Here is a 26,859-nt window from a genome sequence, read left to right on the forward strand (position 1 = left end):
CCCTGCCAGGACCTGGGGTAACCTGTGCTACAGCCCTGCCAGGACCTGGGGTTAACCTGGGCTACAGATCTGCCAGGACCTGGGGTTAACCTGGGCTACAGATCTGCCAGGACCTGGGGTTAACCTGGGCTACAGATCTGCCAGGACCTGGGGTTAACCTGTGCTACAGACCTGCCAGGACCTTGGGGTTAATCTGGGCTACAGCCCTGCCAGGACCTGGGGGTGAACCTGTGCTACAGCCCTGCCAGGACCTGGGGGTGAACCTGGGCTACAGCCCTGCCAGGACCTGGGGTTAACCTGGGCTACAGCCCTGCCAGGACCTGGGGGTTAACCTGGGCTACAGCCCTGCCAGGGCCTGGGGTTAACCTGGGCTACAGATCTGCCAGGACCTGGGGGAAACCCTGGGCTACAGATCTGCCAGGGCCTTGGGGTTAATCTGGGCTACAGATCTGCCAGGACCTGGGGGTTAACCTGGGCTACAGATCTGCCAGGACCTGGGGGTTAACCTGGGCTACAGCCCTGCCAGGACCTGGGGGTGAACCTGGGCTACAGATCTGCCAGGACCTGGGGTTAACCTGAGCCACAGCCCTGCCAGGACCTGCAGGACTGAACCTTCCCCAGCCAGGACCTTCAATCCCTGCTCCTTACACCTGCCAGGACCTGCAATTCCTGCAGTGAGTTGCTCTGCAGCTCCCAACTCACCTGGATCCATCCTCACCTGTCCCAACCTGTCCCCTCAGGTCTCACCTGTCCCCCCAGGTGTCTCCCCTGTCCCAGTCTCACCTGTCCCCTGTGTCCCCCCCCAGGTGTCCCCACCTGTCCCCTGTGTCCCCCCAGATGTCCCCACCTGATCCCCTGTGCCCCCCCCAGGTGTCCCCACCTGTCCCCTGTGTCCCCCCAGGTGTCCCCACCTGTCCCAGTCTCACCTTCCTTCTCGTAGAGGACATTGAAGGGCTGCAGCAGTTCGTGCTTGGCGCACTCCACCACCCCCATGCGCGCCTTCTTCTCATCCTCCAGCGCCCTGAGGGGACAGCGCACCTGAGCACACCTGAGCACACCTGAGCACACCTGGGATCACACCTGGGCACACCTGAGCACACCTGGGATCACACCTGGGCACACCTGGGATCACACCTGGGATCACACCTGGGATCACACCTGGGATCACACCTGGGATCACACCCGGGATCACACCTGGGCACACCTGGGCACACCTGGGAGCACACCTGGGCACACCTGGGCACACCTGAGCACACCTGGGCACACCTGGGATCACACCTGAGCACACCTGGGATCACACCTGGGCACACCTGAGCACACCTGGGAGCACACCTGGGAGCACACCTGGGATCACACCTGAGCACACCTGGGAGCACACCTGAGCACACCTGAGCACACCTGGGAGCACACCTGGGAGCACACCTGAGCGCACCTGGGATCACACCTGGGCACACCCGGGATCACACCTGGGCACACCTGGGACCACACCTGGGATCACACCTGAGCACACCTGAGCACACCTGGGAGCACACCTGGGATCACACCTGAGCCCACCTGGGATCACACCTGAGCACACCTGAGTGTATCTGGGATCACACCTGGGATCACACCTGAGTGTATCTGGGATCACACCTGGGATCACATCTGGGCACACCTGGCATCACACCTCAGTGCACCTGGAAGCACCTGGCACACCTGAGCTCACACTTGAGCCAATACCCCCACACACCTGCCCAGGAAAGGCTGAAATTCCTGGAATTCCGGCCCTATCCAGGTACCCCAGGTGGGATCCCAGCCCTATGCAGGTACCCCAGGTGGGATCCCAGCCCCATCCAGGTACCCCAGGTGGGACCCCAGCCCTATCCAGGTACCCCAGCCCCAGGATTAGTGCAAGGTGAAGGGCATGGTGTCAAAGCGCCGCTCCACCTCGCTGAAGAAATCCCAAATCCCTGGAATCCCAGCCCCATCCAGGTAATCCCAGGTGGAATTCCAGCCCTATCCAGATCTATCCAGGTATCCCAGGTGGGACCCCAGCCCCATCCAGGTACCCCAGCCCCAGGACCACCGCAGGGTGAAGGGCATGGTGTGGAAGCATTGCTCCACCTTGCTGAGGAACCTCAAACCCTGGAATCCCAGCCCCATCCAGGTAATCCCAGGCGGAATTCCAGCCCCATCCAGGTACCCCAGGTGGGACCCCAGCCCCAGGATTACCGCAGGGTGACAGGCATGGTGTCAAAGCACCGCTCCACCTCGCTGAAGAGAAGCTCAAATTCTGGAATCCCAGCCCCATCCAAGTAATCCCAGGCGGAATTCCAGCCCATCCAGTAATCCCAGGCGGAATTCCAGCCCCATCCAGGTAATCCCAGGTGGAATTCCAGCCCCATCCAGGTACCCCAGGTGGGACCCCAGCCCCAGGATTACCGCAGGGTGAAGGGCATGGTGTCGAAGCGCCGCTCCACCTCGCTGAAGAAAGCTCAAATTCTGGAATCCCAGCCCCATCCAGGTAATCCCAGGTGGAATTCCAGCCCTATCCAGGTACCCCAGCCCCATCCAGACCTACCCAGGTTCCCCAGGTGGGACCCCAGCCCCAGGATTACTGCAGGGTGACAGGCATGGTGTCAAAGCACCGCTCCACCTCGCTGAAGAAAGCTCAAATTCTGGAATCCCAGCCCTATCCAGGTAATCCCAGGTGGAATTCCAGCCCTATCCAGGTACTCCAGCCCCATCCAGCCCTACCCAGGTGGGACCCCAGCCCCGTGGGACCCCAGCCCCAGGATTACCGCAGGGTGAAGGGCATGGTGTCGAAGCGCCGCTCCACCTCGCTGAAGAAATCCCAAATCCCTGGAATCCCAGCCCCATCCAGGTAGCCCAGGTGAATTCCAGCCCTATCCAGGTATCCCAGGTGGGACCCCAGCCCCATGCAGGTTCCCCAGGTGGAATCCCAGCCCCAGGATTACCGCAGGGTGAAGGGCATGGTGTCGAAGCGCCGCTCCACCTCGCTGAAGAAGGCGCGCGATGTTTTCATCTTCAGCCCGTACTGCTTGGAGGGGTCCCTCTTGTAAATCGTGGTTCTCTGCCCCGCGTCCTTGGCCTGCAAAACATTCCCAGGGAATTCCCAGAATCTGGAGCCATCCAGGCTGGGAATTCCTGGATTTATCAGGGAGGGAAGGGCCGACCTTTCCCTCGCCGCTGCTGACGAGGACGTCGACGGCGTAGACTTCGTGCACCTCGAATTCGGCTTTTTCGTGGTCCTTCCTGGGGGGAAAGGGGTTGGGAAAAGCAGGAAAATCTGGGAATTCTGGAGGGAAAAGCTTCCAGGAAGCTGCAAAAACATTCCTGGGAATTCAGAACCTTCCAGGAAAGGCAAAACCTTTCTGGGAATTCCTGGAAACTCCTCCCCAAGAGCTCCCATTTCTCATCCTGACCCCATCATTTTTCCTCCTGATCCCATTTTTCCTCCTGATCCCATTTTCCCCAACTCCCCATTTCTCACCCCAACCTCCCCCAATTTTCCCTGACCCCATTTCTCACTCTGACCCCCCCCAATTTCCCCTGACCCCATTTCTCACTCTGACCCAAATTTTTCCCCCGACCCCATTTCTCACCCTGACCCCCACATTTCTCACCCTGGACCCCATTTCTCACCTTAACTCCAAACTTCTCACCCTGATCCCATTTCTCACCATTTTCCCCTGACCCCATTTCTCACCCTGATCCCCCCATTTCCCCCCTAACCCCCCAATTTTTCCCCCTGAGCCGCCATTTTCCCCTGACCCCATTTCTCACTCTGACCCCCCCATTTCTCACCCTGAACCCCATTTCTCACCCTGACCCCCCCATTTCTCACCCTGAACCCCATTTCTCACCCTGACCCCCCCATTTCTCACCCTGAACCCCATTTCTCACCTTTACCCCCAATTTCTCACCTCGATCCCATTCCCCCAACCCCATTTCTCACCCTGATCTTATTTCTCACCTCAATCCCCTCCAATTCCCCCCAATTTTTGCCCTGACCCCCCATTTCTCACCCTGACACCCCCATTTCTCACCTTACCCCTCAATTTCTCACTTTGACACCCCATTTTTTCCCCTGAGCCCCCCAATTTTTGCCACCACCCCCATTTTTGCCTCTGACGCCCCAATTTTGCCCCTGACCCCCCAATTTTTGCCCCCACCCCCATTTTTGCCCCCACCCCCCATTTTTGCCCCAACCCCCCCAGTTTTGCCCCCTCTCACTTCTGCTGGTCCGAGGGGTTCTGGATGATGGTTTTCTCCCCGTCGATCACGTGCTGCTTCAGCTGGTGCGACAACATCCCTGCGGGCACACGGCCTTACTGGGACGGACTGGGATGGACTGGGGTTACTGGGATGGACTGGGGTTACTGGGATGGGCTGGGACGGGCTGGGGTTACTGGGATGGACTGGGGTTACTGGGATGGACTGGGATGGGCTGGGGTTACTGGGATGGGCTGGGACGGACTGGGGTTACTGGGATGGGCTGGGACGGACTGGGGTTACTGGGACGGACTGGGGTTACTGGGATGGACTGGGATGGACTGGGACAGACTGGGGTTACTGGGATGGACTGGGACGGGCTGGGATAGACTGGGGTTACTGGGATGGGCTGGGATTAATGGGATGGACTGGGATGGACTGGGATGGACTGGGGTTACTGGGATGGACTGGGGTTACTGGGATGGGCTAGGACGGACTGGGGTTACTGGGATGGACTGGGACGAACTGGGACGGACTGGGGTTACTGGGATGGGCTGGGGTTACTGGGATGGGCTGGGATAGACTGGGGTTACTGGGATGGGCTGGGGTTAACTGGGATGGACTGGGGTTACTGGGACGGACTGGGGTTACTGGGATGGACTGGGATAGACTGGGATGGACTGGGACGGGCTGGGGTGGACTGGGACAGACTGGGGTTACTGGGATGGACTGGGATGGGCTGGGACAGACTGGGGTTACTGGGATGGGCTGGGACGGACGGAGGTTAACTGGGCTGTACTGGGGTGGACTGGGCTGTACTGGGTTGGACTGGGAGCTCCAGGCGCTGCACAGCAGTGGGTAATGGTCTGTACTGGGTTGGGCTGGTCTGTACTGGGTTGGACTGGACTGTACTGGATTGGGCTGGTCTGTACTGGTCTGTACTGGGAGCCCTGATGCCGCTCCCCCCAGTGCCAAGCCCGGGCAGAATTCCCCCCCTGGATCCAGAGGGGTTTGGGGGATTCCCCCCCTTTTCCCACCCCCCACTCCAGGGCAGTGCTGGGAAGAGCCCCCGGCATTCCCAACATTCCCAACCCACTCGGGAATTCCGGGAATTCCAGGGAATTTAACCAGTAACAGGGAGAGCCCGTGGGGGGAAAAGGATCAGGAGGAGCTCCAGGATCCCAACCCAGCAACCCCAGAGCCTTCCCAGCCACCCCAGGGATCCCTTTTCCCTGGGATCCCCTTTTCCCTGGGATCCCCTTTTCCCTGGGATCCCCTTTTCCTTGGGATCCCCCTTTTCCTTGGGATCCCCCTTTTCCCTGGAATCCCCCTTTCCCTGGGATCCCCTTTCCCTGGAATCCCCTTTTTCCCTGGAATCCCCATTTCCCTGGAATCCCCCTTTTCCCTGGAATTCCCATTTCCCTGGAATCCCCCTTTTCCCTGGCAATCTCTTTTCCCTTTTACCCTTTTTCCTGAAATTCCCTTTTTCCCTGGAATTCCCTTTTCCCTGTGATCCCCTTTTTCCCTTCTACCTGGAACCCATTTCCCTGAAATTTCCATTTCACTGAAATCCCCTTTTCCCTGAAATTCCCTTTTCCCTGGTACCTCCCCTTTTTCCCTTTTATCCCTTTTCCCGGATTCCCTTTTCCCTGGAATCCCATTTTCCCTGGAATTCCCTTTTCCTGAAATTCCCTTTTTCCCTGGAATTCCCTTTTTCCCTTTTATCCCTTTTCCCTGGAACCCCTTTCCCTAAAATCCCTTTATCCTGGAATTCCCTTTTCCCTGGGATCTCATTTTCCTGAAATTCCCTTTTCCCTTTTATCCCCTTTTCCCTGGATTCCCTTTTCCCTTTTATCCCATTTTCCCTGAAATCCCTTTTCCCTTTTATCCCCTTTTCCCTGGATTCCCTTTTCCCTTTTATCCCCTTTTCCCTGGATTCCCTTTTCCCTTTTATCCCATTTCCCCCTCACCTTCAATGGGTGTGCAGTGGAACGCGTGGGCGATTTTATTCCAGGCCTCTGTCACTTGTGTGTTCTGGGATTAAAAATTCCAAAAAAAACCACAAAAACCCCCAATTTTATGGATTAAAAATCCCAAGCACGAGCTTTCCTTAAATCCCAAATATTTTGGGACAAACCCCACAGATTTTCCCACCAACACCTCAAAAAAAAACAGGGAAAAAAAAACCATTTTTCCACACAGCTGCTCCCAGATTTCCCACAAAATCCCACAGGTTGGGTTCCAAAATCCCTGTGCTGATTCCCCAAATCCCTGTGCTGATTCCCCAAACCCCCAAATGTCCATTTGATCCCCCAAATTCCCAAAATTCCCACCTGATTCCCGGGTTTCACCAGGCGCAGCGCGGCCTCGGCACACAGGTGAGCTGCCTTGATGACGTCGGCTTTGCGGCCGGACACGGGATTTTCCTGGGAAAAAAACACCAAAATTTGGGATTTCTGAGGGTTTGGGGAGTGGGAATTCAACGTTCTGGAATTCATTCCAATCCCTGGAATCTGGCTGGGAGCTGGAAAAGTCCCTGATCAACCACTCCCAAAAGAATTCCAGAGGATTCCCAGTCCAGGCACCCCTGCGCAATCAAAAACATGGATTGGGAAGAGTCCAGCAAAATTCCAATGAGGAATTTTGGGGTTTTCCCCCAAAACCACTGGAGCAAAACCATTCCCAGGACAGTTTTTCCCAATTTTTCCTCAGGATTTATTCCCAGACGACGGGACAACCTGAGCAATTCACAGCAGGAATTCCCAAGGTATCAGACCGGCCAAATTCCAGGGGAAAAATGGGAAGCAGGGATTGGTTTTGGGGTGGGGATTGGGAATGTTCATCCTGGGAATTCCAGCAGGGAAAAGGAAAAAACCAGGATTGGTTTTGGGATTGGGAATGTTCATCCTGGGAATTCCAGCAGGGAAAAGGAAAAACCAGGATTGATTCTGGGTTTGGGAATGTTCATCCTGGGAATTCCAGCAGGGAAAAGGAAAAAACCAGGATTGGTTTTGGGATTGGGAATGTTCATCCTGGGAATTCCAGCAGGGAAAGTGGGAAGCAGTGACTGCCTGGCCAAGGATCTGGGATGGTGGCACCTGGGACCCAGAGATTTTGGGATGGTGGCACCTTGGACCCAGAGGCTCCAGGGTGGTGCCCCCTGGGTTCCAGAGGCCCACGACCAGTGCCAACCTTGGATCCAGACTGGTGCCACCTCAGATCCTGACACCCCAGGGTGGTGCCACCTTGGATCCTGAAGCTCCAGGGCACTGCCACCTTGGATCCAGAGGCTCAGGATTGGTGCCACCTTGGATCCAGACTGGTGCCACCTGGGATCCAGAGGCTCCAGGGTGGTGCCACCTTGGATCCAGGGGTTCCAGGGTGGTGCCACCTTGGATCCTGACACCCCAGGGTGCTGCCACCTCAGACCCAGAGGCTCCAGGGTGGTGCCACCTTGGATCCTGACACCCCAGGGCACTGTCACCTTGGACCCAGGTGTTCCAGAGTGCTGCCACCTCAGATCCTGACACCCCAGGGTGGTGCCACCTCAGATCCAGAGGCTCCAGGGTGGTGCCACCTCAGATCCTGACACCCCAGGGTGGTGCCACCTCAGATCCAGAGGCTCCAGGGTGGTGCCACCTTGGATCCATAGATTTTGGGATGGTGTCCCTTCAGACCCAGAGGTCCAGGTGTGCCCACCTCAGACCCAGGTGTTCCAGGTGCGTGCCACCTCAGATCCTGACACCCCAGGGTGGTGCCACCTCAGATCCAGAGGCTCCAGGGTGGTGCCACCTTGGATCCATAGATTTTGGGATGGTGTCCCTTCAGACCCAGAGGTTCCAGGTGGTGCCCCCTCAGACCCAGAGGTTCCAGGGTGGTGCCACCTTGGATCCACAGATTTTGGGATGGTGCCCCCTCAGACCCAAAGGCTCCAGGGTGCTGCCCCCTCTGACCCAGGGGTTCCAGGGTGGTGCCACCTCAGATCCTGACACCCCAGGGTGCTGCCCCCTCTGACCCAGAGGCTCCAGGGTGGTGCCACCTTGGATCCACAGATTTTGGGGTGCTGCCACCTCAGACCCAGAGGCTCCAGGGTGGTGCCACCTTGGATCCTGACACCCCAGGGCACTGTCACCTTGGACCCAGGTGTTCCAGAGTGCTGCCACCTCAGATCCTGACAGCCCAGGGTGGTGCCCCCTCTGACCCAGAGGTTCCAGGGTGGTGCCACCTTGGATCCACAGATTTTGGGATGGTGCCCCCTCAGACCCAGAGGTTCCAGGGTGGTTGCCCCTGGCACCCCGAGGTTGCCCCACTGCCAGGAGACACCCCCCGATGACAAACCCACCTTGGAGGCGCCGAGCACGAAGGTGTGCGCCACGTTGGCGATGAAGCCGTCCACGTGCACGCCCAGGTCGCTGCAACAGAGGGAAAATGGGAATTCCAGGAATTCCAGCTGGATCCCAGAGGCACCAGCACATGGAATGGTGCCCCAGGAACCCCTCCAGGCTCGTTATCAGGCTTTAATTAACAAGGAATTAACGCCGTGGCAAAAATGTGGGGCAGTCTGACAGGTTCTTGCAAGCTGAACAGTTTTGGGATTTGGGAAGGGAGAGGGGATTGCCATGGAATGGGATCCAGGCACTCACATTTTGACCAAATCCCCGTCCTTGAGGATGTAATCCTGGTCACTCTTGAGCGGGGAGAAGTGACACACACAGTTATTTACGGATATACTCGTGGGGAAGGCGATTCCTGGGGAAGGAAACGGGACAAAAATCGTGGATTTGGGATTTGGGGTGACCTTAAAGCTCCACTCCACCTTCCTGGGACACCTCCCCCCATCCCAAGCTGCTCCAACCTGGCCTGAGTCACTTTGCAGGATGGGAATTCCATTCCAGTGCCCCTTTCTTCCTGATATCCCACCTAAACCTCCTCCCAGCAACTCTGGCATTGGGATTTGGGGACTTTAAAGCTCCATTCCACCCTCCTGGGACACCTCCCCCTACCCCAGGCTGGCCTGAGTCACTTTGCAGGATGGGAATTCCATTCCGGCACCTCACAGGGAGGAATTTCTTCCCGATATTCCACCTGAACCTCCTCCCAGCACCTCCATTGGGATTTGGGGACCTTAAAGCTCCATTCCACCCTCCTGGGACACTTTCCCCCAACCCAGATTGCTCCAACCCGGCCTGAGTCACTTTGCAAGGATGGGAATTCCATTCCAGTGCCTCTTTCTTCCCGATATCCCACCTGAACCTCCTTCCAGCACCTCCAGCATTGGGATTTGGGGACTTTTAAGCTCCACTCCACCTTCCTGGGACACTTTCCTCCATCCCAAGCTGCTCCAACCTGGCCTGAGTCACTTTGCAGGATGGGAATTCCATTCCAGTGCCCCTTTCTTCCTGATATCCCACCTAAACCTCCTCCCAGCAACTCTGGCATTGGGATTTGGGGACTTTAAAGCTCCATTCCACCCTCCTGGGACACTTTCCCCTACCCCAGCCTGGCCTAGGACACTTTTCAGGGATGGGAATTCCATTCCAGTGCCTCTTTCTTCCCGATATCCCACCTAAACCTCCTCCCAGCACCACTGGCATTGGGATTTGGGGACTTTAAAGCTCCACTCCACCCTCCTGGGACACTTTCCTCCATCCCAGGCTGCTCCAACCCAGCCTGAGTCACTTTGCAGGGATGGGAATTCCATTCCAGTGCCTCTTTCTTCCCAACATTCCACCTGAACCTCCTCCCAACACCTCCAATTTCAGGATTTGGGGACCCTGAACCCCATTCCACCCTCCTGGTACACCCCAGCCTGGTCTGGGACACTTTGCAGGGATGGGAATTCCATTCCAGTGCCTCTTTCTTCCCGATATTCCACCTAAACCTCCTTCCAGCACCTCCAGCATTGGGATTTGGGGACTTTAAAGCTCCACTCCACCCTCCTGGGACACCTTCCCCTACCCCAGGCTGGCCTGAGTCACTTTGCAGGATGGGAATTCCATTCTGGCACCTCACAGGGAGGAATTTCTTCCTGATATCCCACCTGAACCTCCTCCCAGCACCTCCAGTTTTGGAATTTGGGGACCTTAAAGCTCCATTCCACCTTCCTGGGACACCTTCCCCCATCCCAGATTGCTCCAACCCGGCCTGAGTCACTTTGCAAGGATGGGAATTCCATTCCAGTGCCTCTTTCTTCCCAACATTCCACCTAAACCTCCTTCCAGCACCACTGGCATTGGGATTTGGGGACTTTAAAGCTCCACTCCACCTTCCTGGGACACCCCAGCCTGGTCTGGGACACTTTTCAGGGATGGGAATTCCATCCCAGTGCCTCTTTCTTCCCGATATCCCACCTGAACCTCCTTCCAGCACCTCCAATTTCAGGATTTGGGAGACCTTAAAGCTCCACTCCACCTTCCTGGGACACTTTCCCCCATACCAAGCTGCTCCAACCCGGCCTGGGACACTTTTCAGGGATGGGAATTCCATTCCAGTGCCTCTTTCTTCCCCGATATCCCACCTAAACCTCCTCCCAGCACCCTCAGGATGGGAATTTGCTGACAAATCCCATCCTCCCAAACCCCCCAGAGTCACCCTCCCACACAACTCCACCACAATTACTGGAACAACAGAAGGGAGGAGGATTTGGGGCTCAGCTCCAGGAGGACCCCCCAGAATTCCTCCTTTCCACGAAGGAGACCCTCACCTTTCTTCATTTCCTTTTCCTTCTTGAAGATTTTCCCGGTCTCCTCCATGATCATGGCATCGCCCTTCTCGCACAGGCACAGCACCGAGGCGCCGGGAGCCGCCGCCTCCACCACGGCACGCAGCACCCCTGAAATTCCCAAAAAAAACCCCCAAATTCCATGGAGGCACAGCCCCAAATCCAACACCTCCAACTATTCCCAAAATTCCACACCCAGGAAAAGCGGAAATTTTGATTTAATTCATTTATTTGGGGATTTTTTTTGGGGGGGGGAGGTTGGGGAAGAGGCAGCGCCGCGGTGGAAAATTCCTCAGGGAGAAGTCAGAGCTTTGGGAATGGGGTTGGGAATTATTGGGAGACATCAAAGGCACCCCAGGAGTCCCTGATTTCCAAGGAATCCTGGGAATGGTTTGGGAATGATTGGAGACATCAAAGGCACCCCAGGAGTCCCTGATTTCCAAGGAATTCCTGGGAATGACTGAGAGACATCAAGCACCCAGGAGTCCTGATTCCAGGATCCTGGAATGTGGGAATGAAACAGAGTCCCTGATTCCAGGATCCTTGGGAATGGTTTGGGAATGATTGGAGACATCAAAGGCACCCCAGGAGTCCCTGATTTCCAAGGAATTCCTGGGAATGGTTTGGGAATGATTGGAGACATCAAAGGCACCCCAGGAGTCCCTGATTTCCAAGGAATTCCTGGGAATGAATGATTGGAGACATCAAAGGCACCCCAGGAATCCCTGATTTCCAAGGAATCCTTGTGCTGACACAGGGAATGTTTGGGGAATGCTCCACTCCCAAAAAAATCCACCAGGAATTCCAGGCTGCCTTGGGGGAAAGAGGGGTGCCCAGAGCTCCTCCAGCTTCCTCCACAGCCCTGATCCTAAAATATCTCTGGGATCCTGGAATGGGATTCCTAAAATATTCTGGGATTCCTAAAATATTCTGGGATCCTGGAATGGGATCCCAAAATAATTTGGGATCAAGGAATGGAATCCCAAAACATTCTGGGATCCTGGAACGGAATCCTAAATTATTTTGGAATCAAGGAATTGGATCCCAAAATATTCTGAGGTCCTGAAATTGGATCCTAAATATTCTGGGATCCTGGAATTGGATCCTAAAATATTCTGGGATCCTGGAATGGGGTCCCAAAATATTCCTGGATCCTGGAATTGGATCCTAAAATATTCCTGGATCCTGGAATTGGATCCTAAAATATTCTTGGATCCTGGAATTGGATCCTAAAATATTTTGGAATCAAGGAATTGGATCCCAAAATATTCTGGGATGCTGGGCTCATAACTGAGACTCCATTTATCTGGAAATGGGATCCTAAAATATTCTGGGATCCTGGAATTGGATCCTAAAATATTCTGGGATCCTGGACTGGAGCCCAAGACTATTTGGGATGCTGGAATGAGACTCCAATATATTCTGGGATCTTGGAATGGGATCTCAAAACATTCTGGGATTCTGGAATGGGATCCCAAAATATTCTGGGATCCTGGAATTGGATTCCAAAACATTCTGGGATCCTGGACTGGGAGGCCAAGACATTTTGGGATCCTGGAAGCGATCCCAAAATATTTTGGGATCAAGGAATGACACCCCAAAACATTCTGGGATCCTGGAATGGGATCCCAAACTATTCTGGGATCCTGGAATGTGCCCTCACATTCCCCACCTTTGTCCCAAGGTGCTCAGAATTCCAAGGAATCCTCGGGAGTGCTGTGGCACTGCCACCTGTGCCAGGCCTTCAATGCCCACCCCTTTTCCATGGGAAAGTTGGGAATATTTCAAAGCAAGGATAACGTTCCCGATAAGAACCGGCGGGACACGGAGGGGGAATAAAACAAACAGGGGGAAAAAAATTGAAAATAAAAGCAGATAAAGGGGAAAAACCCTCAGAACATTCCACGGGATCAGAGGAGCAGGAACACTCCTGGAATGCCTCCCTCCTTCCCGATGTTTTTTAGGGAGTTTATCACTTTTTATCCCTAAAAAGCGACAGCTGGAAAGGTTCTTTTTTCCCTTTTTTTTTTTTTTTTTTTTGGTGTGTGTTTGCTCTTCCCAACCTGCGTGGAGCTGCCTTTCCCCCCGGGAAGGGAGGCGGCCAAACTTCCAGTCTGCCCAGGAGCCCTCCCTCCCTTCCCGAAGGGAATCCCCGCTCCCAATCCCCTCCCGGGCCACCGGCGGCTCAAAAGAAGCTCTGCAGTCAGCAGGAAGCGGGGTGGGACAGCGGGGAGCCCCGCGGAACCGGTCCGGGCGGCTCCCGGAGCCGGGACACCGGCAACGGCGGGGAAAGGGCTTCAAAAAGAACCGGGAGAGGAGGGGAGGGGGGGCAGGGGCTGGAGCCCCGGTACCGGGACAGGACCCCCATCCTGACCGGGACTGGAGCCCCGGTACCGGGACAGGACCCCCATCCTGACCGGGACTGCATACACAGTACCGGGACAGGACCCCCGGACCGGTTCGGGACCCCGTTCCCGGGGCAGGACCCCGTTCCCAGAACCGGACCCTGTTCCCGGGACAGGATCCCGATGCTGGGACGGAACACCCAGACAGGTTCGGGACCCCATTCCCAGAACCCGAATTCCCCGTTCCCAAGACAGGACACCCCGTCCTGACCGGGACAAGAGCCCCGTTCCCGGGACGGGACCCCCAGACCGGTTCGGGACCCCATTCCGGGGGCAGGACCCCGTTTCCAGAACCGGACCCCATTCCCAGAACCGGACCCCATTTCCAGAACCGGACCCCGTTCCCAGAACCGGACCCCATTTCCAGAACCGGACCCCGTTTCCAGAACCGGACCCCGTTTCCAGAACCGGACCCCATTTCCAGAACCGGACCCCGTTCCCAGAACCGGACCCCATTTCCAGAACCGGACCCCGTTTCCAGAACCGGACCCCGTTTCCAGAACCGGACCCCATTTCCAGAACCGGACCCCGTTCCCAGAACCGGACCCCGTTCCCAGAACCGGACCCCGTTCCCAGAACCGGACCCCATTTCCAGAACCGGACCCCGTTTCCAGAACCGGACCCGCTCATTCCCAGCACAAGCCCCGTTCCCGGAGCAGCCCCCACCCCTCCAGGCCCCCCCTCCCGCCACCTGCGGCGCTCCCGTCCCGTCCCCGCCGCCACCGCGGGGCTCAGCCCCCCCCTAACCGGGACCGGAGAGAGACGGGGGGGGGTCAAACATGAACAAAAGCGGCACCGGCGGGGTCTGGAGCACCGGGGGGCGGCAGGCCCGGCCCCGTTCCCCCCGCGCCGCCGGTGCACGTGGGGCGCGGTACCACGTGCCGGCAGCGGCGGCGGCGGCCGCGCGGGGCCGGGCCCCGCCGGGACCGGGAGGTTCCCGCGTACCGGGGGGGGAGGTCCCCACAGTGGGGGTCCCAACCCGCTCCCCCCAGGCCGCCCCCAGCCCCAAACAGCGCTCCCCAACCCGCGGGGGCCCAGCCCGGGGGTCTCTCACCGCCGGGGGTCTCACACTCAGGCCCGGCCGCTCCCCCCTCAGCGCTTCCCCCGCGCCCTCCCCGCCGCCCCCCCCCCGGCCGCGGCCCGCACTCACGGTTGGCGATGTCCCCCCCCATCTTGTACTTGGTCACCACCAGGTCCTCGGCGATGGTGAGCTCGGTGGCCTCCTCCTCGCCCGACATGGTGGGAGCCCCGCCGAGCCCCCCGGAGCCCCCCGGGCCTGCTCGAGCCCCCCCCGCCCGGCGCTGAGGAGCCCCCGGGACCGCGAGCCGGAGGCGCGAGCAGGGCAGAGCGCGGGCTCCGCGCGGGGCACGCTGGGAACGCGAGTCCTCCCCGCCCCCCCGGACTACAACTCCCGGCGGCCCCGGCGCGCAGAGTCCCGGACGGGGGTGTGCCGCCCCTGCGGACTGCAACTCCCGGCGTACAGCGCGGCTCTCGCGAGAGTTGGCGGGTTGTGAGAGCGGAAGCGGTGCGCGGTGGACGATGGGGGATGTAGGCGGGAGGCGGGAACGGGAGAGGAAGGGGCGGGTGCGGAACTTCGGCACCGGCACCGGTGGATCTGCCCCTCCCTCGGCTGTCGGGGTCCCCGGCATGTTCCTGATCCAACCCTGCAGCACCGCTCCCACTCACAACCCCCAGACCCGCGACCCCCGTCCCACTCAGCCCCCTGCCCCCCCCCAGCACCGGCACCGCGGGCACACCGGCACCGGTCCCTGCTGTCCCCGTACCGTGGCACCGGACCCACCCACCGGCCTCAGCCCCACGATCCCAACCCCGCCGGACCCCCTTGTCCGGTGCTCCCCCCGACCCCACCGGTACCGGTACCGGCACCGGTCACTGCCTCGGGGCTGTCGCTGTCCCCGGACCTCGGTCCCGGTCTCCGCTCCGGTATCCCCCGGTCCAGCCCCTCCCCGACCCTCCCCAAGCCTCATCCCCGACGTTTTTTTAACTCAAATTCCTTTATTTTCATTCATCCCGCGCGACCCCCGCGGCAGGGGGCGATCCCTGAGCGGGGGCTCCCCCCCCTCCCCCCCCACCCAAAAAACCGGGGAGAACCCCCCCAAAAAAGGGATCCCGGGGGGTCCCCCCGACCTCAGGGGGATTCCCCCAAAACCTTCACTCAGCAGGGAACCCTGAACATACAAATGAGTCTGGGGTCCTTCAGAAATCCCAGTGGGGGAGAGAGACCCCAAACTCTCCCTGGGACCCCCCCCCAAAATTGTCCCAGGGACCCCCCCCCCCCCCCAGGGATTTGGGGAGCACCTTCAGCGAGTGGGGGGGTGAGGAAGAAAAAGAGGGGAGGAAAAAAAGATGGGGAGGGGGAGGAAGAAAAAGATGGGAGGAAATAAAGAGGGGAGAGGGAGGAAATAAAGAGGGGGGGGAGGAAATAAAGAGGGGAGGGGTCTTCGGGGGGAGGCATTAAAAAAAACGGGGGTAGGAGGAAGAAAAAAGAGGAAAAAAGGCACCGAGAGACCCCCAAACCCCCCCTGAGCCGGCGTGTGGGTGATGGGGGGGGATCCTTCATATTCACTGCGAGCCCCCCCAAATTGGGGAGGGGTCTCAAGGGGTGGGGGGGGAGGGTCCGCTACGTCCGGTGGGCGTCGGCTTTGGCGAAGAGGCGGCTGTGCCAATAGTCGGGGTTGTCGAAGGCGCAGTCCGAGGCTTCCAAACTCCGCAGGGGCTTCATGGGGGTGGCGGGGGGGCAGCAGCGCGGCCGCAGCACCGCCTCCATCTCCTCGTAACCCTGCTCGTCCTCCCCCCCGGGGTGGGCGGGGGTCGCGGGGGGGTCTCCCGGTCTCATCTCGGTGTAGCCGTGGTGGCCCGAGGTGAGGAGGGAGCGGCTGAGCCGCGGTTGTTTGTTCATGTATTCGTAATCTTCTTCTTCATCGTCATCATCGTCATCATCGTGCTCGCCGCGGGGTGGGGGGGCTCCTGGGGGTCCCGGGGGGTCGCAGCCCACCTCCATGTATTCGTAGCCCAGTTCTTCCAGCGAGGCCGGGCGGGGTGGGGGGGGTCGGTTCATGTACTCGTACTCTTCCTCCTCCTCCTCCTCCTCTTCCTCCTCCTCCGCCCGCGGCACCGCGCACCCGGCGGGGGCTGGCTCTGATGGGGAGGGGGCGGGAACGGGGGGGGTCAGAGAGCGGGAAGGGACCCCCCACCCCCACCCCGAGCCATCCCGGGGGAGGGGGAGGACCCTCGGTTTGGGGGGGGGGGGTCAGCCCAGCCCAAATCCTAAAGGAGCTTCCCCTGAAGGAGCCCCAAAATCTCCAAAATTAGGGATGGACCCCCCCCCACCCAGAGGCACGGGAACCCCCCCAAACCCCCCCAAAATTAGGGATGGACCCCCCCAGAGGAACACGAACCCCCCCAAACCCCCCAAAATAGGGATGGACCCCCCCATCAGAGGCACGGGAACCCCCCCAAACCCCCCCAAAATTAGGGATGGACCCCCCCAGAGGAACACGAACCCCTCCAAACCCCCACCCCCAAAATTAGGGGATGGACCCCCCCCCCAGAGGCACAGGAACCACCCAAAGCCCCCCAAAACCCGGGGTGGACCCCCCCTGGAGCCACAGGAACCCCAAACCCTGTGGGATGGGACCCCCACCCCCAAAAATAGGTATGGACCCCTCCCAGAGGCACAGGAACCCCCCAAACCCCCCCAAAATAGGGATGGACCCCCCCCCCAGAGGCACAGGAACCCCCCAAACCCCCCAAAAACGGGGGTGGACCCCCCCCTGCCCAGAGCCACGGGAGACCCCCAAACCCTGCGGGATGGGACCCCCACCCCAAAACCAGGGATGGACCCCTCCATAAAGATCGCCATGAATGGGGGGGAGACCCCAGACCCATTCCAAAGGGATGAGACCCCCCCTCAAAGACCCCCAAGGATGGGGGGAACCCCAAAACTCGATCCAATGATACAGAACCCCCCTCCCCAAAACCCCCAGCCCCATTCCAGCGGGATGGGACCCCCACAGGGACTCCCATAGATGGGGGTGAGCCCCCAGACCCATTCCAAAGGGATGGGGACCCCCACCACAAAGGACCCCCATGGATGGGGGGAGCCCCAAAACCCGTACCAATGAGACAGAACCCCCCCTCCCCAAGACCCCCAGCCCCATTCCAGTGGGACGGGACCCCCACAGGGGCCCCCATGGATGGGGGTGAGCCCCCAGACCCATTCCAGCGGGATGGGACCCCCACGGATGGGGGGAGCCCCAAAACCCGACCCAATGGGATGGGACCCCCCCACCCTAAGACCCCCAGCCCCATTCCAGCGGGACAGGACCCCCACAAAGACCCCCACGGACGGGAGGAACCCCAAAACCCGAACCAATGAGACAGAACCCCCCCCTCCCTAAGACCCCCCAGCCCCATTCCAGCAGGAAGGACCCCCACAGTGACCCCCATGGAAGTGGTGCCCCCCCCCAGCCCCATTCCAGCAGGAAGGACCCCCCACAGTGCACCCCCATGGAAGCGGTGAAGCCCCCCCCAGCCCCGTTCCAGCAGGGTGGGACCCCCACAGTGACCCCCATGGAAGCGGTGAGCTCCCCCAGCCCCATTCCAGCAGGGTGGGACCCCCCACAGTGACCCCCATGGAAGCGGGTGAGCCCCCCCAGCCCCATTCCAGCGGACGGGACCCCCACAGTGACCCCCATGGAAGCGGTGAGCCCCCCCAGCCCCATTCCAGCAGGTGGGACCCCCACAGTGACCCCCATGAAGCGGTGAGCCCCCCAGCCCCATTCCACAGGGATGGGACCCCCACAGTGACCCCCATGGAAGCGGTGAGCCCCCCCCAGCCCCATTCCAGCAGGACGGGACCCCCACAGTGACCCCATGGAAGCGGTGAGCCCCCCCAGCCCCATTCCAGCAGGACGGACCCCCACAGTGACCCCCCATGGAAGCGGTGAGCCCCCCCAGCCCCATTCCAGCAGGTGGGACCCCCACAGTGACCCCCCATGAAGCGGTTGACCCCCCCCCCCAGCCCCATTCCAGCAGGAAGGACCCCCACAGTGACCCCCATGGAACGGTGAGCCCCCCCAGCCCCATTCCAGCAGGAGGACCCCCACAGTGACCCCCATGGAAGCGGTGAGCCCCCCCCAGCCCATTCCAGCAGGAAGGACCCCACAGTGACCCCCATGGAAGCGGTGAGCCCCCCCAGCCCCATTCCAGCAGGAAGGGACCCCCACAGTGACCCCCATGGAAGCGGTGAAGCCCCCCAGCCCCATTCCAGCAGGAAGGACCCCCACAGTGACCCCCATGGAAGCGGTGAGCCCCCCCAGCCCCATTCCAGCAGGGTGGGACCCCCACAGTGACCCCCATGGAAGCGGTGAGCCCCCCCACCCAGCCCCATTCCAGCAGGACGGGACCCCCACAGTGACCCCCATGGAAGCGGTGAGCCCCCCCAGCCCCATTCCAGCAGGGTGGGACCCCCACAGTGACCCCCATGGAAGCGATGAGCCCCCCCAGCCCCATTCCAAAGGGTGGACCCCCACAGTGACCCCCATGGAAGCGGTGAGCGCCCCCAGCCCCATTCCAGCAGGACGGGACCCCCACAGTGACCCCCATGGAAGCGTTGAGCCCCCCAGCCCCGTTCCAGCAGGGTGGGACCCCCACAGTGACCCCCATGGAAGCGGTGAGCCCCCCCCAGCCCCATTCCAGCAGGACGGGACCCCCACAGTGACCCCCCATGGAAGCGGTGAGCCCCCCCAGCCCCATTCCAGCAGGGTGGGACCCCCCCAGAGCCCCCTCCTCACCTCGGAGGGCGCAGTTGGGGGTGACGTAGCCGTTGGGGTCCTCCTCGCTGCCCTCGGAGGCGGGGGGCGCGGGGGGGAAGCTCTCCCGCTGGGACAGGTAGGCGCTGTCCCCCCTGGAGCGGAGGCTGCGGCACAGGCTCCCGGCCAGGGACCCCCCCTCGCCCCCCAGCTCCAGCTCCGAGGCGGTGCCGCGACCCTCGGAGCACTCGGACACCGTCCGGCCCAGCGAGCCCTGCCGGCCCCGCCGCGGCGGCCGCGACCCCCCGGGCTGGGGACAGGGATGGGGGGGGTCAGGGGGGGTCAGGGGGGACACCCCAAACCTGACCCGGGACCCCAAATCCACCCCGGGACCCCAAACCCGCCCCAGGACCCCAAACCTGACCCGGGACCCCAACCCGCCCTGGGACCCCCCGGACTGGGGACAGGGATGGGGGGGGGGTCACGGGGGACACCCCAAACCTGACCCGGGACCCCAAATCCACCCCGGGACCCCAAACCCGCCCCAGGACCCCAAACCTGCCCCGGGACCCCAAATCTGACCCGGGATCCCAAACCCATCCCGGGGGCCCCAACCCTGCCCCGGGGCCCCAAACCTGCCCCGGACCCCAAACCTGACCCGGGGACCCCAACCTGCCCCGGGACCCCAAACTGACCCGGGACCCCAAACCTGTCCTGGACCCCAACTGACCCGGGACCCCAAACCTGTCCTGGGACCCAAACCTGACCCGGGGACCCCAAACCTGCCCCGGGACCCCAAACCTGACCCGGGGACCCCAAACCTGACCCGGGACCCAAACCTGACCCGGGATCCCAAACCTGCCCCAGGACCCCAAACCTGCCCCGGGGACCCCAAACCTGCCCCGGGACCCCAAATCCACCCCGGGACCCCAAACCTGACCCGGGACCCCAAACCTGACCCGGGACCCCAAACCTGCCCCGGGACCCCAAACCTGACCCGGGACCCCAAACCTGCCCCGGGACCCCAAACCCGCCCCGGGACCCCAAACCCGTCCTGGGACCCCAAACCTGCCCGGGGACCCCAAACCTGCCCCGGGACCCCAAACCTGACCCGGGGACCCCTCCGGGCTGGGGACAGGGATGGGGGGGTCAGGGGGGGGTCAGGGGGGGGTCAGGGGGGACACCCCAAACCTGACCCAGGACCCCAAACCTGTCCTGGGACCCCAAACCTGCCCCGGGACCCCAAATCTGACCCAGGACCCCCAAACTCACCCCGGGACCCTCAGGGCTGGAGACAGGGAGGGGGGGTCGGGGGGACACCCCAAACGTGACCCGGGGACCCCAAACCCACCCCGGGACCTCAAACCCACCCTGGGACCCCAAACCCGCCCCGGGACCCCCCGGGCTGGGGACATCGGGGGTCAAGGGGGGGACCCCAACCCTGCCACTGGAGCCACCCCCTGGGGACCCCCACCCTGAGGGACACGGGAGGGGAGGGGAGGGGGGGACCCCTGCAGACCCCACCCCCCCATTCCTGCCACACCTCACGGCCACCTCCTCCTGTCACATGTCACCACTTTGTGTCCCCAGCCTGGCACCCCATGGAGACCCCCAGAGACCCCCGAGACCCCCAGACCCCCCGAGCCCCCAGACGCCCCCAGACCCCCCGAGCCCCGAGACCTCCCAGACCCCCCCCAGCCCCCCAAACTCCCCAAACCCCCCAGATCCCCCAAACTCCCCAAACCCCCCAGACCCCCCCAGACCCCCAAACCCCCAGACCCCCCAAACCCCCAGACGCCCCAACCCCCCCAGAGCCCCCAGACCCCCGAGCCTCCAGACCCCCCCAGGCCCCCAAACCCTCCAAACCCTCCAGACCCCAGACTCCCCCAGACCCCCCAAACCCCCCAGACGCCCCCAAACCCCCCAGACCCCCAGACCCCCCCAGCCTCCCGAGCCCCGAGACCCCCCCCAGCCCCCCAAACCCTCCAGACCCCCCCAGACCCCCAAACCCCCCAGATGCCCCCGAGCCCCCCCAGCCCCCCCCACCCCCCGGTACCTGTCGGGCGCAGCCCAGGCCCGGCTGGTTCATGGGGATGTACCCGGCGGGGGCGCTCAGCAGGCTGGGGCTCTGCGGGGACAGCCAGGGGACACGGGGGGACACGGGGGATGGCACCCAGGGGACAGCCAGGGGACACCACAGGGACACGGGGGATGGCGCCCAGGGGACACGGGGGGACACCACAGGGACATGGGGGATGGCACCAGGCACAGGGATGGCACCCAGGGGACGCAGGACAGGGGGATGGCACCCAGGGGACAGCCAGGGGACGGGGGATGGCCCAGGGGACACGGGGATGGCACCCAGGGACAGCCAGGGACACGGGGGATGGCACCCAGGGACACCCAGGGGACACGGGGGATGGCACCCAGGGACACGGGGGGACACGGGGGATGGCACCCAGGGGACAGCCAGGGGACAGCAGGGACACGGGGGATGGCACCCAGGGACACGGGGGGACACCACAGGGGCATGGGGATGGCACCCAGGGGACACGGGGGGACACCACAGGGACATGGGGGATGGCACCCAGGGGACACGAGGGGACACGGGGGATGGCACCCAGGGGACACCCAGGGGACACAGGGGGACACCACAGGGGCATGGGGGATGGCACCCAGGGGACAGCCAGGGGACACCCAGGGGACACGGGGGATGGCACCCAGGGGACAGCCAGGGGACACGGGGGATGGCACCCAGGGACACAGGGGACACGAGGGATGGCACCCAGGGGACAGCCAGGGGACACGGGGATGGCACCCAGGGGACACAGGGGGACACGAGGGATGGCACCCAGGGGACAGCCAGGGGACACGGGGGATGGCACCCAGGGGACAGCCAGGGGACACGGGGGATGGCACCCAGGGGACAGCCAGGGGACACGGGGGATGGCACCCAGGGGACACGGGGGGACACGGGGGATGGCACCCAGGGGACACCCAGGGGACAGCCAGGGGACACCCAGGGGACACGGGGGATGGCACCCAGGGGACACGGGGGGACACGGCAGGGCGTGCACCCAGGGGACACCACAGGGACACCGAGGGGGACACCCAGGGGACACGGGGGGGACACGGGGGGACACGGGGGGCTGGCACCCAGGGGACACCAAGGGGACACCACAGGGACACGGGGGATGGCACCCAGGGGACATCGTGGAGACACAGGGGGACACGGGGGGCTGGCACTGCAGGGACACCCAGGGGACACCGAGAGGACACCACAGGGACACCCAGGGGACAGCCAGGGGACAAGGGGGGCTGGCACTGAGGGGACATGGGGACATGAGGGCCCCCATCTGGGGGGGAGGGCTGGGGGGGGATCAGGGGATGGGTCCTGGTGTGACATGGAGGACTGGGAGGTGACACAGGGTCCTGGGAGGTGACATTGGGTCCTGGGGTGTGACACAGGGTCCTGGGGTGTCACACGGGGGTTTGGGAGGTGGCACAGGGTCTCAGAGTGTGACAGGGGGTCCTGGGAGGTGACAAGGGGTCCTGGGGTGTCACTCAGTGTCCCCTGATGTCACACGGGGTCCCGGTGTCACTCAGACCCCCCTGGTGTCCCAGGGTGTCACTCAGAGCCCCCTGCTGTCCCACTCTGTCCCCTGCTGTCACACTCTGTCCCCTGATGTCACTCAGTGTCCCCTGATGTCACTCAGTGTCCCCTGGTGTCACACACTGTCCCCTGATGTCACACGCTGTCCCCTGATGTCACTCAGAGCCCCCTGATGTCACACTCAGTGTCCCCTGATGTCACTCAGTGTCCCCTGATGTCCACTCAGTGTCCCCTGATGTCACTCAGTGTCCCCTGGTGTCACACTCAGTGTCCCCTGGTGTCACTCAGTGTCCCCTGATGTCACATTCTGTCCCCTGCTGTCACACTCTCTGTCCCCTGGTGTCACTCAGTGTCCCCTGATGTCACTCAGTGTCCCTGAGTCACTTCTGTCCCCTGATGTCACACGCTGTCCCCTGATGTCACTCAGAGCCCCCTGATGTCACACTCTGTCCCCTGATGTCACTCAGTGTCCCCTGGTGCCACACTCAGAGCCCCCTGATGTCACACTCAGTGTCCCCTGATGTCACTCAGTGTCCCCTGATGTCACACTCAGTGTCCCCTGATGTCACTCAGTGTCCCCTGATGTCACACTCTGTCCCCTGATGTCACACTCTGTCCCCTGCTGTCACACTCAGTGTCCCCTGATGTCACTCAGTGTCCCCTGCTGTCACACTCAGTGTCCCCTGCTGTCCCACTCTGTCCCCACCACCCCTCCCAGCCCCCCACGGGCTCTGGAGCCGCCCCCTCCCCTGCCCCTCCCCCCCCATTTCCCCCTCCCCTCCCCCCCGCCCCCCCCCCAGCCCCCCCGGGGGTCTCACCCGGGCACAGCCCCCCCGGGGGCGCTGCAGGCCCATTCCGGGGCTGAGGCCGAAGGTCCCGTCCAGCTCCTCCTCCTCCTCCTCCTCCTCCTCCAGCTCCAGCGTCTCCACCTCGTCCAGCTCCTTCTCACTGAGGGGAGGGGGCTCGCCGGGGGGCGCGGCCCCGCTCTCCTGCGGGGGGGAGGGGCAGGGTGGGGCCTTGGGGGGTCTGGGGGCTCTGGGGGGGTTTGGGGGCCTCATCTTGGTCACCAGGTTTTGGGGGGAGGGCAGCGGTGGGGGTTTGGGGGGGTTGGGGGGCTGGGGGGTCTGGGGGGGCTCACCTTGGCCACCAGGTGTGGGGGGGAAGGGGGGAAGGTCAGGGGTGGGGGCTTGGGGGGGCTTGGGGGGGCTCGCCGGGGGGCGCGGCCCCGCTCTCCTGCGGGGGGGGGAGGGCAGGGTGGGGGCTTGGGGGGGTCTCTGGGGGTTTGGGGGATTTGGGGGCTCACCTTGGTCACCAGGTGTGGGGGGGAAGGGTCAGGGATGGGGGTCTGGGGGGGTCTCTGGGGGGATTTGGGGAGGGGTCTGGGGGCTCACCTTGGTCACCAGGTGTGGGGGGAAGGGGGGAAGAGTCAGGGGTGGGGGACTTGGGGGGGTTTGGGGGGGGTCTCTGGGGGGATTTGGGGGCTCACCTTTGTCACCAGGTTGTAGGGGGGAAGGGTCAGGGGTGGGGGGCTTGGGGGATTTGGGGGGCTGGGGGGGGGTCTCTGGGCGTGTCTCTGGGGGGCTTGGGGGGGTTGGGGGGCTCACCTTGGTCACCAGGTGTGGGTGTGGGGGTCCCAGACCAGGTCTGGGGGGGGGGTTCTCTGGGGGGATTTGGGGGCTCACCTTTGTCACCAGGTGTGGGGGGGAAGGGTCAGGGGTGGGGGGCTTGGGGGGGTTTGGGGGATTCTCTGGGGGGATTTGGGGGCTCACCTTGGTCACCAGGTGTAGGGGGGAAGGGTCAGGGGTGGGGGCTTGGGGGGTCTGGGGGCTCTGGGGGGGTTTGGGGGGCTCATCTTGTTCACCAGGTGTGGGTGGGGGGGGGTCCCAGACCAGGTCGGGGGGGGTTTGGGGGGGTTGGGGGGGTCTGGGGGCTCACCTTGATGACCAGGTAGCTCGGGGGGGTTTAGGGGGGCCTGGGGGGGGGTCCTGGGGGGTTTGGGGTCTCACCTTGATGACCAGGTAGCGCGGGGGGTTTGGGTGGGTTCTGGGGGGGTCCTGGGGGGGTTCTGGGGGGTTTGGGGGGGGGTCTGGGGGTCTCACCTTGATGACCAGGTAGCGCGGGGGGTCCCGGGCCATGCGGGTGAACTCGTTGGCCAGCTCCTTGAAGGTGGGACGGATGTTCTCATCGATCATCCAGCCTGGGGACAGCGACAGGGACAGGCTGGGGACAGGGCCACAGGGTGGGGACAGGGACACCGGGGTGGGGACAGGGCCACCAGGGTGGGGACAGGGACACCGGGGTGGGGACAGGGCCACCAGGGTGGGGACAGGGCCACAGGGTGGGGACAGGGACACCGGGGTGGGGACAGGGCCACCAGGGTGGGGACAGGGCCAGGACACAGCCTGGGACAGAACTAGGACACGGCCATGGGGCGGGGACATGGCAGGGACCTGGTCACAGGGGTGGGGACACTGCCAGGACCCCCCTTGGGGATGGGGACAGGGGTGGGGACAGCAGCAGGACCCCTGCCCTGCTCTGGGGACAGCAGCAGGACCCTGCCATCCCTGGTGACACTCTGGTGCCACCCTGGTGGCAGCCCTGGGTGACAGTCCTGTGCCAGCTTTGAGAACAGCCCTGGGGACAGCCGCAGGACCCTGCCAGCCCTGGTGACACCCTGGGGACGGCCCTGGTGACACCTTGAGGACAGCTCTGTTGCCAGTCCTGGTGCCACCCTGGTGATACCCTGGTGCCAGCCCTGCTGACAGCCTTGTGCCAGCCCTGGTGGCAGCAGCAGGACCCTGCCCAGTCCTGGGGACAGCCCGGTGCCCCCCGGTGCCACCCTGGTGATACCCTGGTGCCAGCCCTGTGCCACCCTGGTGGCAGCCCTGCTGACAGCCTTGTGCCAGCCCTGGTGGCAGCAGCAGGACCCTGCCCAGCCCTGGGGACACCCTGGTGACAGGTCTGGAGACAGCCCTGGTGCCACCCTGGTGCCATCCCTGCTGACAGCCTTGTGCCAGCCCTGGTGGCAGCAGCAGGACTCTGCCCAGCCCTGGGGACAGCTCTGGGTACAGCCCTGTGCCACCCTGGTGGCAGCCCTGCTGACAGCCCTGGGGACAACCCTGGTGACAACAGCAGCACCCTGCCAGCCCTGGTGCCATCCTCGTGACAGATCTGGGGACAGCCCTGGTGCCACCCCGGTGCCACCTTGCTGATACCCTGGTGCCAGCCCTGGTGACAACAGCAGGACCCTGCCAGCCCAGTGCCAGCCCGGTGCCAGCCCGGTGCCAGCCCGGTGCCCCGGTGCCCCCGGTGCCCCCGGTGCCCCACCCGTGCCCCCCGGTGCCCCCCGGTGCCCTCGGTGCCCCGGTGCCCCCCCGGTGCCCCCCGGTGCCCGCTCACATTTCACCATCACCATGTAGACGTCGATGGTGCAGATCTGCGGCTGCGAGAGCCGCTCGCCCTTCTCCAGCAGATCGGGCACCTCTGCCAGGCGGATCCCGGCGTAGGGCTCGGCCCCGAATGTCATCATCTCCCACAGCGTCACCCCTGGGGACAGCGGGGACAGCCGTGAGCCATGGGGACACCGGGGGGACAGCGGGGGACACCGGGAACAGGGGGACAGCAGGGACAGCAGGGACAGTGGGGACAGTGGGGGACAGGGGGACAGCAGGGACAGCAGGGACAGCGGGGACAGCAGGGACAGCGGGGACAGCGGGGACAGCAGGGACAGGCGGATCCCGGAGTAGGGCTCGGCCCCGAACGTCATCATCTCCCACAGCGTCACCCCTGGGGACAGCGGGGACAGCTGTGAGCCATGGGGACAGCAGGGACAAACGCATGGAGGACAAACCACCGGGGTGACTACCGCACCTCGCGTCCCCGGTAACGATCAGTCATCTCCCACAAGAGAGCGTCACCCCCTGGGGCACAACGGACGCCCAAGCCCGTTGGTGCCATGGTGACAGCAAGGGACAAGCGGGGACCGCAGGGACAACAGCGGGGACAAGCGGGGAACAGCAGGGACACTGGCGGAAATCCCGGCGGTATGGCCCTTGGCCCTGAATGTCATCATCTCCCACAGCGTCACCCCTGGGGACATCGCGGACAATGCTTGTGAGCACTCAGGGACAC

The 26,859-nt window shown here is 62.7% G+C and overlaps 2 protein-coding genes and 3 long non-coding RNA genes across 7 annotated transcripts; 1 reads left to right on the top strand and 4 right to left on the bottom strand.

Moving 5' to 3' along the window:
* Positions 1-20: 20 nt before the first annotated feature.
* On the bottom strand, positions 21-576 carry LOC127060715 (uncharacterized). Its single transcript, XR_007780021.1, has 3 exons — positions 565-576; positions 367-424; positions 21-158 (listed from the first exon to the last, which is right to left on the bottom strand). It is a non-coding gene; the product is annotated as an uncharacterized LOC127060715 (long non-coding RNA).
* A 123-nt stretch (positions 577-699) lies between these two features.
* On the bottom strand, positions 700-14,656 carry PA2G4 (proliferation-associated 2G4). 2 transcript variants are annotated; one of them, XM_050984749.1, is made up of 11 exons: positions 14,492-14,655; positions 10,919-11,047; positions 8,859-8,964; positions 8,558-8,627; positions 6,549-6,641; positions 6,186-6,249; positions 4,237-4,315; positions 3,177-3,255; positions 2,958-3,091; positions 881-1,021; positions 765-783 (listed from the first exon to the last, which is right to left on the bottom strand). In XM_050984749.1, the coding sequence occupies exons 1-11, from the start codon at positions 14,577-14,579 to the stop codon at positions 780-782; spliced, it is 987 nt and encodes a 328-aa protein (XP_050840706.1). In that variant the 5' UTR covers positions 14,580-14,655; the 3' UTR covers positions 765-779. The 2 variants fall into 2 exon arrangements, with proteins under 2 accessions (XP_050840705.1, XP_050840706.1); XM_050984748.1 differs by having other exon boundaries at positions 700-1,021; positions 14,492-14,656.
* LOC127060714 (uncharacterized) lies at positions 1,575-2,985 on the top strand. 2 transcript variants are annotated; one of them, XR_007780020.1, is made up of 3 exons: positions 1,575-2,146; positions 2,357-2,397; positions 2,903-2,985. It is a non-coding gene; the product is annotated as an uncharacterized LOC127060714 (long non-coding RNA). The 2 variants fall into 2 exon arrangements; XR_007780019.1 differs by lacking the exon at positions 2,903-2,985 and adding an exon at positions 2,574-2,736.
* Positions 14,657-15,409: 753 nt separating the features above from the next.
* Positions 15,410-26,269, bottom strand: LOC127060709 (receptor tyrosine-protein kinase erbB-3-like). The gene is made up of 6 exons (XM_050984738.1): positions 26,128-26,269; positions 24,828-24,925; positions 23,547-23,717; positions 21,172-21,243; positions 19,158-19,425; positions 15,410-16,500 (listed from the first exon to the last, which is right to left on the bottom strand). Exons 1-6 carry the CDS (start codon positions 26,255-26,257, stop codon positions 15,983-15,985), a joined length of 1,257 nt encoding a protein of 418 aa, XP_050840695.1. The 5' UTR covers positions 26,258-26,269; the 3' UTR covers positions 15,410-15,982.
* On the bottom strand, positions 19,525-20,758 carry LOC127060713 (uncharacterized). Its single transcript, XR_007780018.1, has 3 exons — positions 20,203-20,758; positions 19,860-19,936; positions 19,525-19,692 (listed from the first exon to the last, which is right to left on the bottom strand). It is a non-coding gene; the product is annotated as an uncharacterized LOC127060713 (long non-coding RNA).
* Positions 26,270-26,859: the final 590 nt, after the last annotated feature.

Source organism: Serinus canaria, chromosome 25 (assembly GCF_022539315.1).
Source record: "Serinus canaria isolate serCan28SL12 chromosome 25, serCan2020, whole genome shotgun sequence".
Classification (NCBI taxonomy): Eukaryota; Metazoa; Chordata; class Aves; order Passeriformes; family Fringillidae; genus Serinus; species Serinus canaria.

What these genes read in the sequence shown, in the direction of transcription:
- PA2G4 (XM_050984748.1), bottom strand. Translation starts at nt 14,579, where the DNA reads ATGTCGGGCGAGGAGGAGGCCACCGAGCTCACCATCGCCGAGGACCTG. An exon ending in GGGGGGGGACATCGCCAACC is followed by an intron (nt 11,048 to 14,491) that starts GTGAGTGCGGGC and finishes TGGGAATTTCAG; the next exon opens with GGGTGCTGCGTGCCGTGGTG. An exon ending in TGGTGAAACCCGGGAATCAG is followed by an intron (nt 6,250 to 6,548) that starts GTGGGAATTTTG and finishes TTTTAATCCCAG; the next exon opens with AACACACAAGTGACAGAGGC.
- LOC127060709 (XM_050984738.1), bottom strand. Translation starts at nt 26,257, where the DNA reads ATGATGACATTCGGGGCCGAGCCCTACGCCGGGATCCGCCTGGCAGAG. An exon ending in CGCGCTACCTGGTCATCAAG is followed by an intron (nt 23,718 to 24,827) that starts GTGAGACCCCCA and finishes TCCCCCCCGCAG; the next exon opens with GAGAGCGGGGCCGCGCCCCC. An exon ending in GCCTGGGCTGCGCCCGACAG is followed by an intron (nt 19,426 to 21,171) that starts GTACCGGGGGGT and finishes CCCTGTCCCCAG; the next exon opens with CCCGGGGGGTCGCGGCCGCC.